Raw genomic sequence first — 16,940 nt, 5'->3', positions numbered from 1 at the left:
GTTTTTCTAAGACACCTCTCTACAATTTATAAACATAACAATGGACATTCTCTCATATACACTCTGGAGAAAAAAAGCAAATTTGACCTGTGATTATAAACTTAACCTCTTCCCCCAATGTTCTCCCAATCATTCTAAGGTAATGCAGGGATGGGAAACTGTCAGCAATCATGGGTTCCTCAATGGCTCACTACTACGAGATCTTTGGAGGCTGATATATATATGCCCCAAATCCACCTGTGTTTGTAGGGGGCATGAGGGCATTATTTTCTAATTTCTACCACAGATTTTTTGACTCATGGTGCTAATTTTAGCAAGTCAAGAAGAACAATTTTGCCAAGAAGAAAGTGACCTACAAGTTTTCCAACAAGGAGTGCCTACGTTCATTCGTTATTGTTGGAAAAGTCGGTGTACTGTTCCTGGGTCTGAAATAGCCACCCAAACCCAAATTGTCTCAAGAATTGTCTCCTAACATCTCTGGGCGCTTTGGAGTTCTTTTCAGTGGCAGGGGTATGGGTGGTGTACAAAGTTATGTGGGGCGGTCTAGAGGACACAGAAACACACCTCTGAGGGGGCTGCCAAGCACCCCTGTACATCAAGACAAGAAAATTATACTTTTTTTAAGTGAGCCTTGGACTCATTTTGGTGACATCGCGTTTGGGGTTTTTTAAAAAAGTACATGGAAATACATTCAAAGTTACGCATTTAGTTTTTTATTTAACCTAAATCAGAAAAAAGGTCACAGAAAGCAATGACTAAGTTTAACACATTATGCTGAGCCATGACTAATGTGGCCCTCAGATGTGTTTTTCTTGTTTGAGGTGCCCGCAGTTCCTGAGTTCCCACATTTGGAAGTGGTGCAGTCCAGCCAGTAGGATTTCCAGATTAGAAACAGGTGAGCTTCATTTCTCATTTAGCAAGCAGACCTGAGACCTGGCACTCCCCCAATTCCAGTATTACAATACATGGGTGTGTGTGTTGTGTGTTACAGATGCTACCTCAGCAGGAGACCTTCAACAAATCATGCTGTTTATGACAGAAGGTTAACCTTTGAAGCACACTTTTACCGTCGGAGGTTATACTGACACTGAAGACGTAAAACAGGAGTTTTGTCCAATTTTTTTAGTATATATTCTGGTGGGAAAGGCAGGAGGGCTAGCCAGGGTGATCTGTTAGCTTCAGCATTCAGCGGTTCTATTGTCTCTTGGCGTGAAGGATTTGTTGTTTTCCCATCCCAGAGGCGCAGGCCTCTTGTTTTGTAAAGAAAATGCGTTACTGACTTGCGGTCATGTTTCTTCCCAATCAATGTATAATGACATTTGTTTTTTCTATTGCATATCTAGTTTTTTTTCAAAGCAAAATACTATTGGCATCTTCTGTTAACAATATCAGTAATTTGGCCAAATTCAGACAGATATGAGTCCGTTAGATTGTACCGCAGAATGAATGGCAAAGAAAATTGTTTTGCTAATGGAACGTTCGCATGTTTGCCTTTTTCCCAACATGTTGTACAGTGGACTCTTGTTATGAGCTGAGGGTTTCTAGTTTCCAGGAGCCCACAAATACAACATCCATGGCTGTTTCAAGGTCCTTTAAAGTGTCTCGCCGTGCATACGCGGGTGGCAGTTATACACGGTTCCAGCTCTTATTGCCAAGCCGGCTCTGCAATTGAAGTAATGGTGCAAAGCCAACCCGTGGCACATGTGATGGGTGTGCTGGCTGCTGGAGCACTGCCCACTTGTTTCAATGCGGGTGCACGGCATTGAACATGGTTTCCTCTTTAAAATACGGGGCGAGTGGGGTCCGCAATGGATTCCCCAAACTGTATGGGGACGGGCCCACTGTATCGCCATGGGATAGTATTAAATTGGTGTCTCTTATTAGAAGATGGCCAAATCAAGGTGGTTGCTTTTTGGCTTTTGGTTTGGGGGATATTTTAAGCTATGGGATAGACTGACTGGATGAAGAATCTGGTGGGATATGTGGGGGGGGGGGCACCTGTTGTTTTTTATGGGTTGGTTATGGTGCGGAAGCCAAAATGTATGATGGCTCGATATGTCAATTACATTTGCACAAATTAAAATGTTGTTTCAACTGTATTTTGGGTTCTAGACATTGGGTGTTACATACTGGGAGAAAGAAAGGGCCAAGATATAAACTGATGACATGGATTTTGAAGAAAGATTTTTTTTCATACTGTTAAAAAGGACATTCGTAGTTTTGCCTGTTCTTCCAAGTGCAATGAGGTTATTGTCTGTTACTCTTTCTCTCACCTTCCTTGGCATCTACATGGCTTATTTTATTTTTTAATTAGGCGGATAATGGGGACCAGGCTCGTAGTGTGAAAAATCAGCTATTGCTAAAAACTTAAACCACAAATGACATCATTTTCATAGAGAACCTATTGTTAGTTGAGGAGGGGAAGTTTCTATATTGATACAAAGAAAAAGTCATATGGCCCCACATCTGTTTAGGTCATACGCGAGTAGAAAGCACACAATAGATTTTTAATGATGCATTAACTCAACAATTTGTGAGGGACGTGTGCTAGGGATTGCTGCTGGGGGACTGCATGAGGGAGACTAAAAACAAACTCTGCTTAAAAAAACTCCTTTATATTTTTTGTTGTGACTATTTGCATATTCCTCATCACAGATTGTGGGAACTTCATATTATTGAATGCCTTGTTAATGAGATACTTATGGCTTAAGTTTATATGTTTGAAGTTTTCAGATGTTCTGGGTAATTATAGTGGAGGAGTAATAGACTATGGTTTAAGCTTGACAAAAGGCATTTGCCTCAACCGCTTTGTTTACTGTGGCTACCTTGGGATTGCATACCAGTATTATATACATATTCCATTCAGTAATCTGCCACAGTGATGTTTATAAAAATGTCAACGTTTTCTTTGGTTGGGCAAGGAAATTATAGTTGGCCTCTTTTTTTACGGTGAAAGGAGAAGACAGCCGAAATGTTGTTTGAAGGAAGCAACTATGAAAATAAGAAGACCTGGATGTTTTTAATACCTGGCACTGATAATTTTATAATGATTTTTATTATCCAGGTTTAGCTCTCCTTGTGTTTGGGGCCCAACACAGGTAGACTAGAAGACTCAGACTATGCTGGCAATGTATAATTTAGTATTAGCGGTCACAGCTATCCACCTCGCCCTCAGAGATTTATTATGCTAGGGAGTGATTGCTCAGATGTAATCTTCCCAAAGAGGGTGGCCACTTGGTGGCATTGATTTTTGTTGTAGGTGTTTCCCGGCTGCTGGCCATTGCAGTCTGAACAGTCCATGGGCCATTACACCCCAATTAAGTGTATGATGATTATGATGAATGACCCAGTCGGAGAAGGCGGGGGGGGGGTGCGTGTTGGGGGGGGGGGGCGAAGACTTCTTCGGTTGGCAAGTTAGGGGTGAGTGTGGGAAATATATACTAAATATATAACTTTATTTATCAGCCCGGGTGGAAAATATAATCATTTATAAAACGTACATTAAAATAAATTGTTCAAGATACCTTTTGTCAGTCATAAAATTGTGAATTGGCAACTAAACGGGTGGAGTTAAAATTCTGATAAGTAAATATTAACTGTTTCTGAATGGGTTTTGTCTTTTTGCCTTCCAGACTTCCGAGACATGTCCCCTGGCTTTGGATATGTGGTCCTGGCGCTGGAAGTGAACCGCCATCTTTCATTTATGTTCACATAAACCCAGCACTCTCTGCAGAGTAGTGACTTATAAAGAATGAAACAGTTAAAAAACATGAACACTTATTGATTTTACTGCAATGGTTTGTAAGGTCCAATATTCTAGTTGTGTTATTGTTACGTAGTAGCAGGAGTAGGGAAACGTTGAGTTGATGTGAAACACTAGGGCATGGCCATTGCCGAACTCAACATTGAGACCCTGAAGGACACCATCCCACTTGCACCTTACTATCAAAAAAGGGAGGTATATCCCCCCAAAGCCCTCTCAGGGGGAAATGGGGGAATTTTTCACCATGTTTTTGGGGTGGGCCTTCTTTGGAACATGTTTTGTTTTTTGGCGAGAGTTTACTTCCTTGTTTACTTCTGTCTGAAACAAAAAACATTTCTTTGGGCCTAAATTGGCATTGAGGGAGCTCAAAATGTGGGGGAAAACACAATTAGAGGGCCATCTGAGGGTCCTACTTTTGCATTTGTTTTTACTCTAGGGCGGGTGGTTTCCAACAATGTTTGGGGTTATTCGTGAAACAAACAGGTTTGTTGACCCTTGGGAACCCTTGCAGTACGCAAGCGAACATAACGGCCTTGGGAGTTGCATTCAGTCTTTTGGACCTCTTACCCAGCCTGTGATTTAGAGTTTTATTACAAACTCTATCTGTTGTAAATCCATTGTTCAAAAATTTCACTATAATTTTTGGGAGCTGCACTAGATCAAGCCAATTTTTGGCATCTCAGTGCCTTTCTAGACATCCCATCAATAATTCAATGCAAGTTATAACCAAACTGGGTTGTTACATATAATTGTTTTATTGTTGCGTTATAAAGAAATGATCTTCCTCACATTTTAGATGTTCTTAGTCTTTTTTAGAATTTTTATTGGCAAACATGTTATGATATGTGCATGTATCGATCTACCGTCTTTTTCCGGCATATAGAAGTACAAACTGGGCTGGGCTATAAGCGACCCCCACAGTGTGTACAGTTGTAAAATATCGAGGTTTTGCCGGATAAGTACTCACCCGTATAAGATCTTTCTACCCTTGTCCACGCACCTCTAAATAAACTTTTTAACAAAATCAGAGTTTGATTTCAATTTGGTATTTTATTTTATTCCAATGCTTTATTGACATGCAGGTACATTTATTGGCAGGAAACACTCTGTTGTACCGCAAGCTTGCTTGGATCTTGGGCTCAGTTGTCTCCCTGCCTGCCCAGTGCTCCCTGGGTCTCCAAGACTATCAGAGCGGTAGCTTCCTTTCATACGATCGCCACTATATGGTTGGGGCTGCAGTTCGTCCGCGGCTCGTTTTTGAGCTCCCCCCCCCCATATGCGGCGCTGCGACCTGGCAGATTCTCCCAGTCCAGTCGTGACGTTTCAGACCTTGCTTGTATAATCTGACACTGGGTTATAAGACGACCCCCCAACTTTTAAGAAGATTTTTTTCCTGGGTTTAAAAGTCAGTTTCTTTATACGCCAGAAGGACAATTACAGTAACTGTTAACTCCTTGCTAAGCTTAATTTACATGTGCACCATTAGATTGGGAAAGGCCCTAATTTGCAAAAAATGATGATCATTTGGAGGAGAGGGGAAGAGACTGGGAATTTTGGGATGTTTTTGTTTTTGTTTGTTTTGTACATGAATAACTTCTCGCTCCTAGGCATCGGGGGGGCCAGGCTTCAAGGAACACAGTGCCCCCAGACACAGTGTGTTTTATTTTATTATTTCAACACTGTGTCTTTTGCCTCTACAGAATGTGAGTTTGTCCTGGTGTGCAACAGTTAGCTTTTGCAAGGCCATCAAGGTACGCATTTCATATTCCTTAATAAAGGTTTGGATCCAGAATTGTTTGTTGGGTGTGGCCAGATGCACTGGCTGCATTTCATACATTAATGCTTAACCTATGGGTTTCTGTTAAGCCACAGGTTGCTAGATAGTTGGGCTGAGTATCCCTCTATTAATCCACTTCATTTTGGTTCTGAAACTATTTTTTTATGAATGTTTTGCTGGATTTTTTGCAGCTATCACAAAAGTGCGTTATCAACCCAGATTAAAATGTAAATCATTTGTGGTTTTGTGGTTTTTTTTTGATATTTTGTAATGGTTTTCTTAAGTCTCTATCCTAGCACAAGTTATCATTGAAAATTAGACGAGTTTTCTATATCTATGTAATTGTATTCTTGTAATATTTCATAGTCCCCTGGAATACTTTTGACAAATAACAATCTGGTTAAGAATAAAGAGCCACATACTACAATTGAAAACTGTCTCATAAACATTGACAAGTGGGAGTTTAGGGAACATTATGGAACATTTTAGTTTTGTTCGTTTTTTTTGCGCAGGCAAACATAGTCATATTATACCCAATTGCCCGCGTATGTATAAATATTGGTTTTGTGGCTTTTAGTCCTTTTTCCGACTTATGGTACTCGCTTAAGGCAAACTATCATGAGGTTTTTTTTTCTTGGCTACGATGTGGTTGAGGAGCGTGCATTTGTGCTATTGTTGTCCTTTCACTGCATGTGAGAGAGTGTTGATTTGTGCACGATACGGGGATTGTTTTCATGGCTGCAGAAGGGATTTTGAAATGGTTGTATCTTCTTGTGGGAATGCTAGGTCCCAAAATGCAAACCCTTACATCAAATGGCCTTCTGTGTATAAATGAATGGCTTTAACAGTTCTAGGTGGGTTGTTGCTTTGACACTATGGGTTGCTGCATATAGATCTGAGCCGGCTGTGCACGCATTGGTTTTGACATTGAAGTTACGGGTGTGTGTTGTAGTTGTATTTAAAAAGTCGTGAGGCGGGTTTTTTCGGTTACACAGTGGTTTTTTTCCGGGGGTCTCATCTGTCGATCCCCGCCCTACCCCCGCATCCCCGAAAAACAAAACAAACTAGATAACTTGCTGCGCTTTTGAGCTCTTGTTGGTTAAAATGCTGTCGTGGGGTACAGACTGGCGACGGGATTACACAGTTTGGTATTTCCTGTCTTATTTGTCTTGCTTCTATGGATTTTCGTGGCCATGTCCGAAGTGTGGCAGTATGACGAGTGGGGAAAACTGGGACAGGGACGGAAGAGGGGCTGTTCGGTTAACACACTTCCTTTTGCCTGCTATGGAAGTCATTTTCTTTTTGCCTCCTCAAATTTAAGGGAACGAGAAGTATGCTAATAGGAGTCGTATTTCCCTCAGGGTGTTTTGCGTGTTTTTAAGGAAACACGAGCATGCAAGAGATGAGGGATGTTTAAGTATAGTTATTTTGCTCTCTGCTCACTTTTAGCTACCGCCTCATCTGGTGTTTTGTGTGTTGCTGTTTTTGGTGTTAAAGTTTTTTAAAACATGTTTCCCAAAACTTCGACCAAATGTGTCTTTCTTCATCCCAATTTGTTAAGGGCTACTTTTTGGTTTGCGTTTTTGCCAGCTAACAACCTGACACTAAGAAAATCAGGTGTGGTTTTAATTTGATTGTCATGTTATGGTTATGTGTAACATAACACAAACATTATTATGATCATAGTGTATGAATTCTAGTGTGGGGCTTTGCCCAACATGGATCCAAAATCATGTGATTTGGACTTATTTGAAGCCATTCAATGTGTATTTATGCTTGGAAAGATTTTTTCAAGAAGACTCCATTTTTTGTTTGTTGCTCAGGGAGTCATTTGGTACAGGTGTAGAGGTAAAACCTTGCCTAATCCGGTCAAAGTTTAAGAAGAGAAAAAGAAGGTTTATTAATTATAAACCATAGAAGTTGGTTTGTGAGGGCAAGAAACAAACAAGGCCCAAGTGAACCACTGGCTTGCGTCTGTTTAGAGGGTTCCACCCCTGTTGCAGCTCACAACTAATAGGTAGGGGGGGTACGTCACAAATCCAGACAAAGGAGTTGGGTGTCGACAGGGGGAGGAATAGTAGCCAGTGTGATAGAGCTATCGAATTTACCAGAATTCCAATGCAAACAAACAATGCGCGACCACTAACAGGAGATTGATGCAGTTATGCTTTTAGGTGCCAATCAAATGCATATATACGTATGCAGCTTTATTTGGAACCTGTATTAGCAGAGGAACTGTAATGAGGTAACACCTACCAAAGTTACCCGTATGCAAAAAACATGGAGGCCTTCTTAAAAATTCGGTTTGCCTCTGCCACAAGAGGCCCCTGTTGGCGTTCACAGGAAGGAGGAGACAGATTGTTGGACTGCCAAGAGAAGGTTTCCTGTTGATATGGCAAAATAGAAACCTTTAAATGTTCCTGGACCCAAAAACGCCCAAGTGTCCCACATGGCCAGAAAAGATGAACGCAGCTGAAAAATTTTACCCCCTCGTAACCAATCTTAACTAAGGATAGAAACAACAAAATTGCCCTGATCTTGATACCATTTGAGTTTTAATGGAAGAAATATTATAATGTGAGTAATCACTTTTGAAATAAGCTGATGAGCTTCCTGGTCTTTGTGAGGCAGAACAAGTTCATTCCAAAGTCATCACATCCCACAGTCTGACCACCATTTATTAATCAGTATCTAATTTCTTGAGCAATAATGTCTACTTCTATAGATTGGTTCCTTTGATCCATGGTCCCCTTTTCCTCCAATCTGGTCCTAAGTATAACCATTCCTTTCCACAACCTTCTGTAAAGCCTTCTTGAACAGGATAGTTTGTTTGGCTACTATGGAGGAAACACTTGAGTCTCCCCCAGAGTTTTTTGAGAATAACTCCCATCAGACCTCCCGCCTTGAAAGCTTGACAACATACAGACATACATATATGTTTGTTGTTTTTGTTTGTGTGCCTATCAAAGGCTGTCTGACATATGGCAACCATAAGGCAACAATATCAATGGGTATTCCCTTTGACAAGCTTTTCTTCAGAGGGCTCTTGCCACTGTCACCCTCGAAGGCCGGAGAGAGTGTGAACCAACATCCAGAGTCCTCGCTGTGAGTGTTCATGCCGAGCCAGGATTTGAACCCTGGGCCTCCAAAGGTTCATAGTTTGAACACGAAACCACTACCCAAACAACTAGTGTCTCCATAGAATCCTTTGATGTGCCACATTTAATTAAGGGAACTCTAATTGTATACAATCAGACTTGAACATCCATTGATTTTGGTTATCCATTGGGGGGTCCCTGGAACCAAAACCCAGCAAGAAAGCCCAGGGCCCACTGTATATTAGAATAACATATCTGAATCATGCTAAATCACTCAAATTACATAAAAACATGGCACAGGAATAAGAGCACAGCAGAAGCCTAGTAATATATAACCAAACAACCAACTAGATGATGTGTGTGAATAAGTGCCCTTAAGGGGAGTATTGTTTTTCTTTGGATTTAGAATGCTTAGATGTTAATCAGATGGACCAGGAAAAAGTCGTAATCTACATTGGCTGTTAACAACCCCTAAGCTGCAGTATCAGGTGACCTCCCCTGAGGAAAGAATTGTCCCAGAGGTGGAAAGCCCCTGAACTGAAAACGTTTTCCTTGGGTTCATAATTATACCTACCTTCACTTTTTTTTTTGTTTTTTTTCTGGAGAGAGGGGGGGAGTAAGTAGGAAGAAGGTGGCCTTTTCAGACATTTAAGAATGTATAATTTATGAACTGTCACTAAATGTAAGACAGAAAGATAAAAGATGACTTTAAAAAAATAAAGGACACTACATATTTTTTAACCAACGGTAGGTTTTTTTAATACAAATCAAGAGTGGCGAAATAAATGTGAAATGCCTATTTAACCACAGCTGTTTTTTGAGAAACACAAATGTTTTAAGTAAGTCAGACAGTTGCAAACTCCTGGTTCCTGTATAAAATTTAGACGTATACCCATATGAATTTGTGCATTTAAATTTGTTTCCAACTTTATGGAGGACCTAAATCAACAGGGTTTTTTCATGTGGCTGAAGAGTGTGTGACTTGACCCCCAAGGTCATGCCAGTGAGTTTTCACGCTGGAATTGTGTTTATTGTAGCACCAGAGCTCTCTAACAGAGAAAGCTAAAAATCTCACAAAACTACAAATTCCAGAATTTCACAGCTTTGAGCCATGGCAGTTAGAGCCATGTCAAAATGGATCAGTTCTGCAACTCAGCCTTAGCTTGGAACAAATATGAAAATGCCAAAGTCAATTAAGTGACAGGATGTTAAAACCTGATTTTGGCCTAGGCTCTAGGGCATGTCTACATTGGTCATTTACTACATGTTCCCCACCGTCCTCGCATTGCCCTGTCCAGGTGATGCAAGGTCAAATACCTGATTCGACCGTGGGCTGTCCACACGTAGGAACAGAGGTCTTGTAGTGAGATGGATAAAAGCAATATTCAATTTTTATTCTACATAATCAATATCTAGTTCCCCTGAATGTAATGAGAAAAAGACCCAAAAAGTGAACTTAGCCTCAGTAAGAGCAATGCTGAAGAGAGTTTTTCATGATGGGGTAAAAGGGGCAAAGTGACATCTTTGAAGGATGAATGCTGGTGCCTGGTGCTTTGCTTTAAGTCAAAATAAAATTGAAGATAAGATGAGCAGTCTGATAAAAGGCTGAACTTGAGAGGCACCTACAAGTTGATAAGAGAAAGATGGAATGTGGCATAAGGGCTTCTAATGCATAAATAATTGAGTTTAATGTATGCAAGAACCTGTACTCTGATTGAAGGAATGTCTATATGTTTAAATTCTTTATATCCAATGAAATTTGCCAAAGTAGCTTCTTTGTCTATTGCCTATAAAAAGTAGATTTATATAAATGAAATGATCTCCAAATTGGATGGGATTGCATTAATACACTTCTTTAAATGAGGGTTTCCCTCAAAAATTGTGTGGGGATTTTTAAGAGCAACACTAACCCCACTCACTATACATTCACCTATAATCTGGCACTTTAAGCATCTTTTCCTGGCATCCCAGGATTTCATTTCAAAAATAAGAGACTACTTTTTCCCAAAGTGCCTGTGGACAGAAGCTGTGGCTGGACAGAAAGTTCAGTGAAAGATTCAAGATCTCAGAATAAACCAAATAGCTCTGAGATGGACAAGTTGCATACTTGTAACTGTAGTTCTTTGAGTGCAACATGCACTCACACAAATGGGTCATCCTGCACCTGGAGAATAGACCTTTCAGAATCTTTTAGAAACTTGTACAAGCATTTTGGCAGTTGCCTCACCCAACTCCAGCAAGCTTATATAAGGGGCCTCCCACCAAAATTGCTAGTTCCATGGACACCAATGTAGAAATGTACAGGACCAGCAGAACACAATGAGGGAAGGGTAGGCACAGTTGTGTGAGTGCACAGACGACTACTTGAAGAACTACAGTTAAAGGTATGCAACCTGTCCTTCTTCATGATTTCTGTGACTCACACAAATGGGAGACTAGCAAGTTACACACAAGAAGGAGGCAGGAGTATCATTGCAAACAAGTGAAAAGTTTACTGAATATTAAATCAAATGTAAAACATCGAACATGAAACATGAGCATAATGCCTCCCACCCATATAGGGGGTACAGAACTAGTTTCAAGGAATGGAACTAAACACATAAACACAATACAGAAGTCAAACTGCAAAAGTAAATTCAAGACAAAAGGGAATGAAGTACAGTTCTCCTAAAGGCAATGTCAGCCCAACATCTTGAGTCCACTCTTTAGTGTAATGAAGGTCATGGGCTGTGACCAGGTAGTCACATAACAAATGTCCTGGTGCAGCACACCAGCTGGAAAAGCAGAAGACACAGCCATAACCATTGTGGAATGGTTTTGTATGCAACATGGTAGCAAGACAGGGAGTCATTTCTTTGATGAAGAGTAGGCCACAAAGAATCTTTCGAAGTCCAACACAGGATTCAGCAAGAAGGCAGAAAGGACAGTATCCTAGTTGATATGGAAAGCCAACACCACCTCCAGCAAGAAAGTGATGGCACGATTGGGATGGAAAGAGAGGAATGGATGATCCATCCAGACAGCATAGAGCTCACCAGCCCTTCTGGTGGTTATGATCAAGATCAGAAAATCAGTAATCCAGGGCAATAAGGAGAGGCTACAGGTAGCTATGGGTTCAAAGGGCTTCTGGCAGAAATGTCTCAAGACAAGTTCCAGGTACCACCTTGGTTTTAGGCTTAGGACAAAGGAGTGGATTGATGTAGCCCTTCAGGAACCTCTTCACCAGCAGATCAAGGAAGCAGGAAGGCTTTCTGAAGAGCTGGAAGTTTGCAGAAATCTCGGCAACATACCACTGAATCAAGGACTGGGACAGACTGCTGGTTGAGCAAAAAGTCCAGAAGATTCCCAGTGTCAGCCTGAGTTCAATGTCCCACTCAGCCATGGAAACATACTGGGTGACTCACACACTCTCATACCTTGGATGAGTCACATGCTCTCAGCCCCAGAAAACTCAGAAAGCTTTAGGGTTGTCATAAGTCGGAAACAAAGGCACACAACAACAGAAGCAGGACTTGACTATACCATAATAGCAGTTTCCTGCCTGTGTTCCTCGGCAACCAATATGCAGAAATATACTGCTTCTGATACTGGAAGCAGTACTGTGACTTGTAACTGTGGATAATCTATGCATTTTACTAATATTCTTTTAAAACTATTTTGCCCTACTCTAACCCTTTCAAAACAGCTTCACAGTAAGGTACTTTAGCAAGAACAATACCAAATACATTTCTATACTGTACTGCTTAGTTATCAGTGCACTTAAGTACTCCCTAAGCAGTTTACAATGTGTAAGCAAATTGCCCCCAACAAGCTGTGGACTCATTTTAGTAACCTCAGAAGGATGCCAGGCTGAGTCAACCCAGAGCTGCTGGCTGGTATTGAACTCACTACCCTGTGGTTTGTGAGTGACTGGCTGCAATATAGACATTTAACCACTGTGCAAACAGGGCTCTACTTTCATAACCCCCCTCCCCTTTTTTTTGGATTAGCAATTAGGAAACAATGTAAAGCTTTATCAATAAGCTGGAATTTGACACAGGAGGCCCTATTTATGACTCATGGTTGCAATTGTTGGCTGCTATTAATTTTCACTATCTTGAATATCCATGTTTTCTGAAGACACCTCTCTACAATTGATGAAACATAACAAGGACATTCCTCATATACACTCTGGAGAAAAAGCAAATTTGACCCTGTGATTATAAACTTAACCTTCCCCCAATGTTCTCCCAATCATTCTAAGGTAATGCAGGGATGGGAAACTGTCAGCAATCATGGGTCCTCAATGGCTCACTATGAGATCTTGGAGGGCTGATATATATATGCCCCAAATCCACCTGTGTTGTAGGGGCATGAGGGCAATTTCTACAGATTTTTGACTCTATGTGGCTAATTTTAGCTCCAAGAGAAACAATTTTGCCAAGAAGAAAGTGACCTACAAGTTTTCCAACAAGGAGTGCCTAAGTCACTTCCTTGTTGGAAAATGTGTATCCTGGTCTGAAAATAGCCCACCCAACTCCAAATGTATCAAAATTGTCTCCAACACCCTCTGGGAGCATTTGGAGTTATTTCAGGGCAGATACTGGGTGGGTAACAAAATATGTGGGGCTCTAGAGGCCACAGAAACAACCCTGAGGGGCTGCAAGCACCCCTTACATAAAGAAAAATTATACTTTTTAAGTGAGCCTTGGACTCATCTTGTGACACCTTTTTTAAAAAATGACATGGAAATAAATTCAAAGTTACGATATTTTTATTAACTAAATCAGAAAAAAAAGTTTAACAACATTCATCTGACCATGACTAACTGTGCCCTCCAAATGTTCTTTGAGTGCCAGCAGTCCTAGTTCCCACATCTGGAGTTGCAGTCCAGCATAGGATTTCCAGATTAGCAACGTGGAGCTTCATTTCCTTTAGCAAGCAACCTGAGACCTGGCAATCCCAGTACAATAACACTGGTGTGTGTGTGTTACAGATGCCTACCTCAGCAGGAGACCTCAACAAATCATTGTTATGACATGAAGGCTTACCTTGAAAGAAACTTTTAACTCGGAGGTAACTGACACTGAGACGTAAAACAGAGAGTTTGTCCAATTTAGCTATTATATCTGGTGGGAAAGGCAGGAGGCTAGCCAGGTGATCTAGCTCAGCATTCAGCCGGTCTCTATGTCTCTTGGAAGGATTTGTTTTTCCAATCCCAGAGGCAGGCCTCCTGTTTGTAAAGAAAATGAGTTACTGACGCACAGTTTCTTCCAATCAATGTATAATGACATTTTTTATTATCATCATCTAGTTTTTCAAAGAAAAATACTATGGCATCTTCTGTTAACAATACTCAGTACTTGGCAATTCAGACAAGAATGATCAGTAGATTGTACCGCAGAATGAATGGCAAAGAAAATTGTTTTGCTGCAATGGAAGTTAGCATGTGCCTTTTCCCAACATGTTGTACAGTGGACCCTTGGTATGAGCTAGGGTCTAGTTCCAGGAGCCCACAAATACAACATCCATGGATGTTCAAGTCCTATTACAGTGTGCCCGTGCCATACGCGGGTGCACTATACGCGGCTTCCAGCTTATGCAAAGCCGCTCTGCAATTGAAGTAATGGTGCAAGCACCCGTGGCACATGTGCTGCCCTGAGCACATGCCCCACTGTTTCCAATGAGGTGCAAGCATGCACATGTTTCCCCTTACGCGAGGGGGTCCGAAATGGATCCCCCACGTACGGGGAGGGCCCACTGTATATGCAATGGGATAGTAAAATGGTGTCTCTTATAGAAATGGCAAAATCAAGGTTTGCTTTTTGGATTGGGGGGATATTTTAAAGCTATGGATAGCTGAATGGATGAAGAATCTGTGGATATGGGGGGGGGGCAAAAGTATGTTGTTATGGGAGCCAAAATGTATGATGGCTATATGCAATACCATTTGCAAAATTAAAATTGTTTCAACTGTAATTTGTTCTAACATTGGGTTAAATACTGGGAGAAAGGCAAGATATAAACTGATGAAATGGATTGAAGAAAGATTTTTTTCATACTGTTAAAAGGACATTAGTTCTTGCTTTATTCCAATGCAATGCAGTCTATTCTCCAGTTACTCTCCACATTCCTTGCATCTACATGGCTAATTTATTTTTAAAGGGGATAATGGGACAGGCTAGTAGTGAAAATCAGCTATTGCTAAAAACTAAACCACAAATGACATCATTTTCATAGAGAACATATTGTACGTGAGGAGGGGAAGTTTAAGATTGATACAAAGAAAAGTCATAGCCCCACACCTGTAGTCAATAAATAGAAAAGCAAAAACATAGATTTTAATGATGCATTAACTCAACAATTTGTGAGGACTGTGCTAGGGATGCTGCTGACTGCATGAGGGACCTCAAAAACTCTGATAAAACTCCTTATCATTTTGTGTGACATATTCTCATATTCTCTCACACAAATGTGGCATCTCATATTATTGAATGCCTTGTTAATGAAAACAATTATGGCTATAAGTATATTTTGAGTTCAGATTTCTGGTAATTATAAGTGGAGAATAGAAATATTTTAAGCTGCAAAAAGCAGTTGCCATCACCAGCCTTGTTACTGGCTACTTTGGGATTGAATATACAATATACATCAGTAATGCCACAGTGATGTTATAAAAATGTCAACTTCTTTTGTTGGGCAAGGAACATTATATTGGCCATATTTTTAAGTGAAAGGAGAAGACATATGTCTGCTGAAGGAAGCAAATGAAAATAAGAAAGACATGGATAATACCTGCACTATAATCTTATAATGATTTTATACCAGTTTAGCTCTCCTTGTGTTTGGCCCCAACACAAGGAGACTAGAGACTAGAAATATGCTGAAATGTATAAATTATATTAGAGATCACAGCTATCCACCTCCCCTCAGAGATTTCTTATGCTAAGGGAGTGATTGTCAAATGTACATATTCCCAAAGAGGGTGCCACTCAGATTTTGTGTAGGTTTACCGGCATGCTGCCCTTGCAGTCTGAACAGCCATGCCATACACACCATCAAGTTATGATGATATAATGAAACAGTAGGAGAAGGCGGGGGGGGGGGGGGGGAAGAATTATGCATTGCAAGTTAGGTGGATGGTGGGAAAATATATAAATATAATAACTTTATTACAGCCAGGTGGGAAAATATAAAATTTATAAAAGACAATTAAAATAAAATTTGTATCAAAGAACATTGTAAGAATAAAATGGAAAACTAAAGGGTGGAGTAAAATTAGATAAGTAAATACTTAACTGTTTCTGAATGGGTTTTCGTCTTTTCCTTCCAGCATACAGACATTCCCCTGGTGGAATCATTGTCCTGGCATGGAAGCTGAAAAGCATATTTCATTCTATTCAAATAAACCCAGCACTCTTCCAGAGTAGTGACATTATAAAGAATGAAGTTACAGAACACTTTCATTATTTAACTGCAACTGGTGTAAGTCAATATTCTAGTTGTTATTGTATGTAGAGCAGGAGTAGGAAACCGTGAAACACTAGGGAATGGCATTAGCCCACATGAGACCCTGAAGGCCCACACTCCCCATTGCACCTACTATCAAAAAGGGAGGTATATCCCCCCAAAGCACTCTCAGGGAAATGGGGGAATTTTCACCATGTTTTGGGGCCTTCTTGGACCATGTTTTTGCAGAAGTTACTTCCTGTTTACTTCCTGTCTAAAAAAAAAAACACTTCTCTTGGGCCTAAATTGGCCTTGAGGGAGCTCAAAATGTGGGGGAAACACACTTAGAGGGCATCTGAGGGTAAACTTTTGCATTTGTTTTATCTAGGGGGTTTCCCAACATTTTGGGTTATTCTGAAACAAACAGGTTTGTTGACCCTTGAGGAACCCTTGCAGGAGAACACTAACAGCCTTGGGAGTTGCATTCAGCTATGGACCTCCTTACCCAGCCTTGATTTAGAGCTTTTATATAAAAATTAATATGTGTAAAATACATTTTCAAAAATTCATAATAATTTTGGGAGCTGCACTAGATCAAGACAATTTTGCCTCAGTGCTAGACATCCCATCAAATATCAATCAAGTTATAACCAAACTGGGTTCACATACACTTGTTTTATTCAGTTATAAGAAATGATCTTCCACATTTAGCTGTTCTATCTTTTTAGAATTTTTTATGCAACATGTATGTAATGTGCATGTATATATACCGTATTTTCCGGCATATAAGACAACTGGGCATATAAGACGACCCCCAACTGTTACAGTTAAAATATAGAGTTTGGGATATACTCACCGTATAAGACTACCCCTC

At 40.5% G+C, this 16,940-nt stretch overlaps 1 protein-coding gene across 1 annotated transcript in view; it reads right to left on the bottom strand.

Annotated features, from left to right (window-relative positions):
* AHRR (aryl-hydrocarbon receptor repressor) overlaps positions 1-16,940 on the bottom strand; it is a 73,998-nt gene that overhangs the window by 46,870 nt on the left and 10,188 nt on the right. The window contains exons 2-3 of the mRNA XM_042477467.1: positions 15,917-15,995; positions 13,669-13,850 (exon numbers count right to left, since the gene is read on the bottom strand). Coding sequence (XP_042333401.1) covers positions 13,669-13,850; positions 15,917-15,978 — 244 coding nt within the window. The 5' untranslated portion in view covers positions 15,979-15,995. The remainder of the gene's footprint in view (positions 1-13,668; positions 13,851-15,916; positions 15,996-16,940) is intronic.

Source organism: Sceloporus undulatus, chromosome 6 (genome assembly GCF_019175285.1).
Source record: "Sceloporus undulatus isolate JIND9_A2432 ecotype Alabama chromosome 6, SceUnd_v1.1, whole genome shotgun sequence".
Classification (NCBI taxonomy): Eukaryota; Metazoa; Chordata; class Lepidosauria; order Squamata; family Phrynosomatidae; genus Sceloporus; species Sceloporus undulatus.
This window is presented reverse-complemented; position numbering and strand designations above follow the sequence as displayed.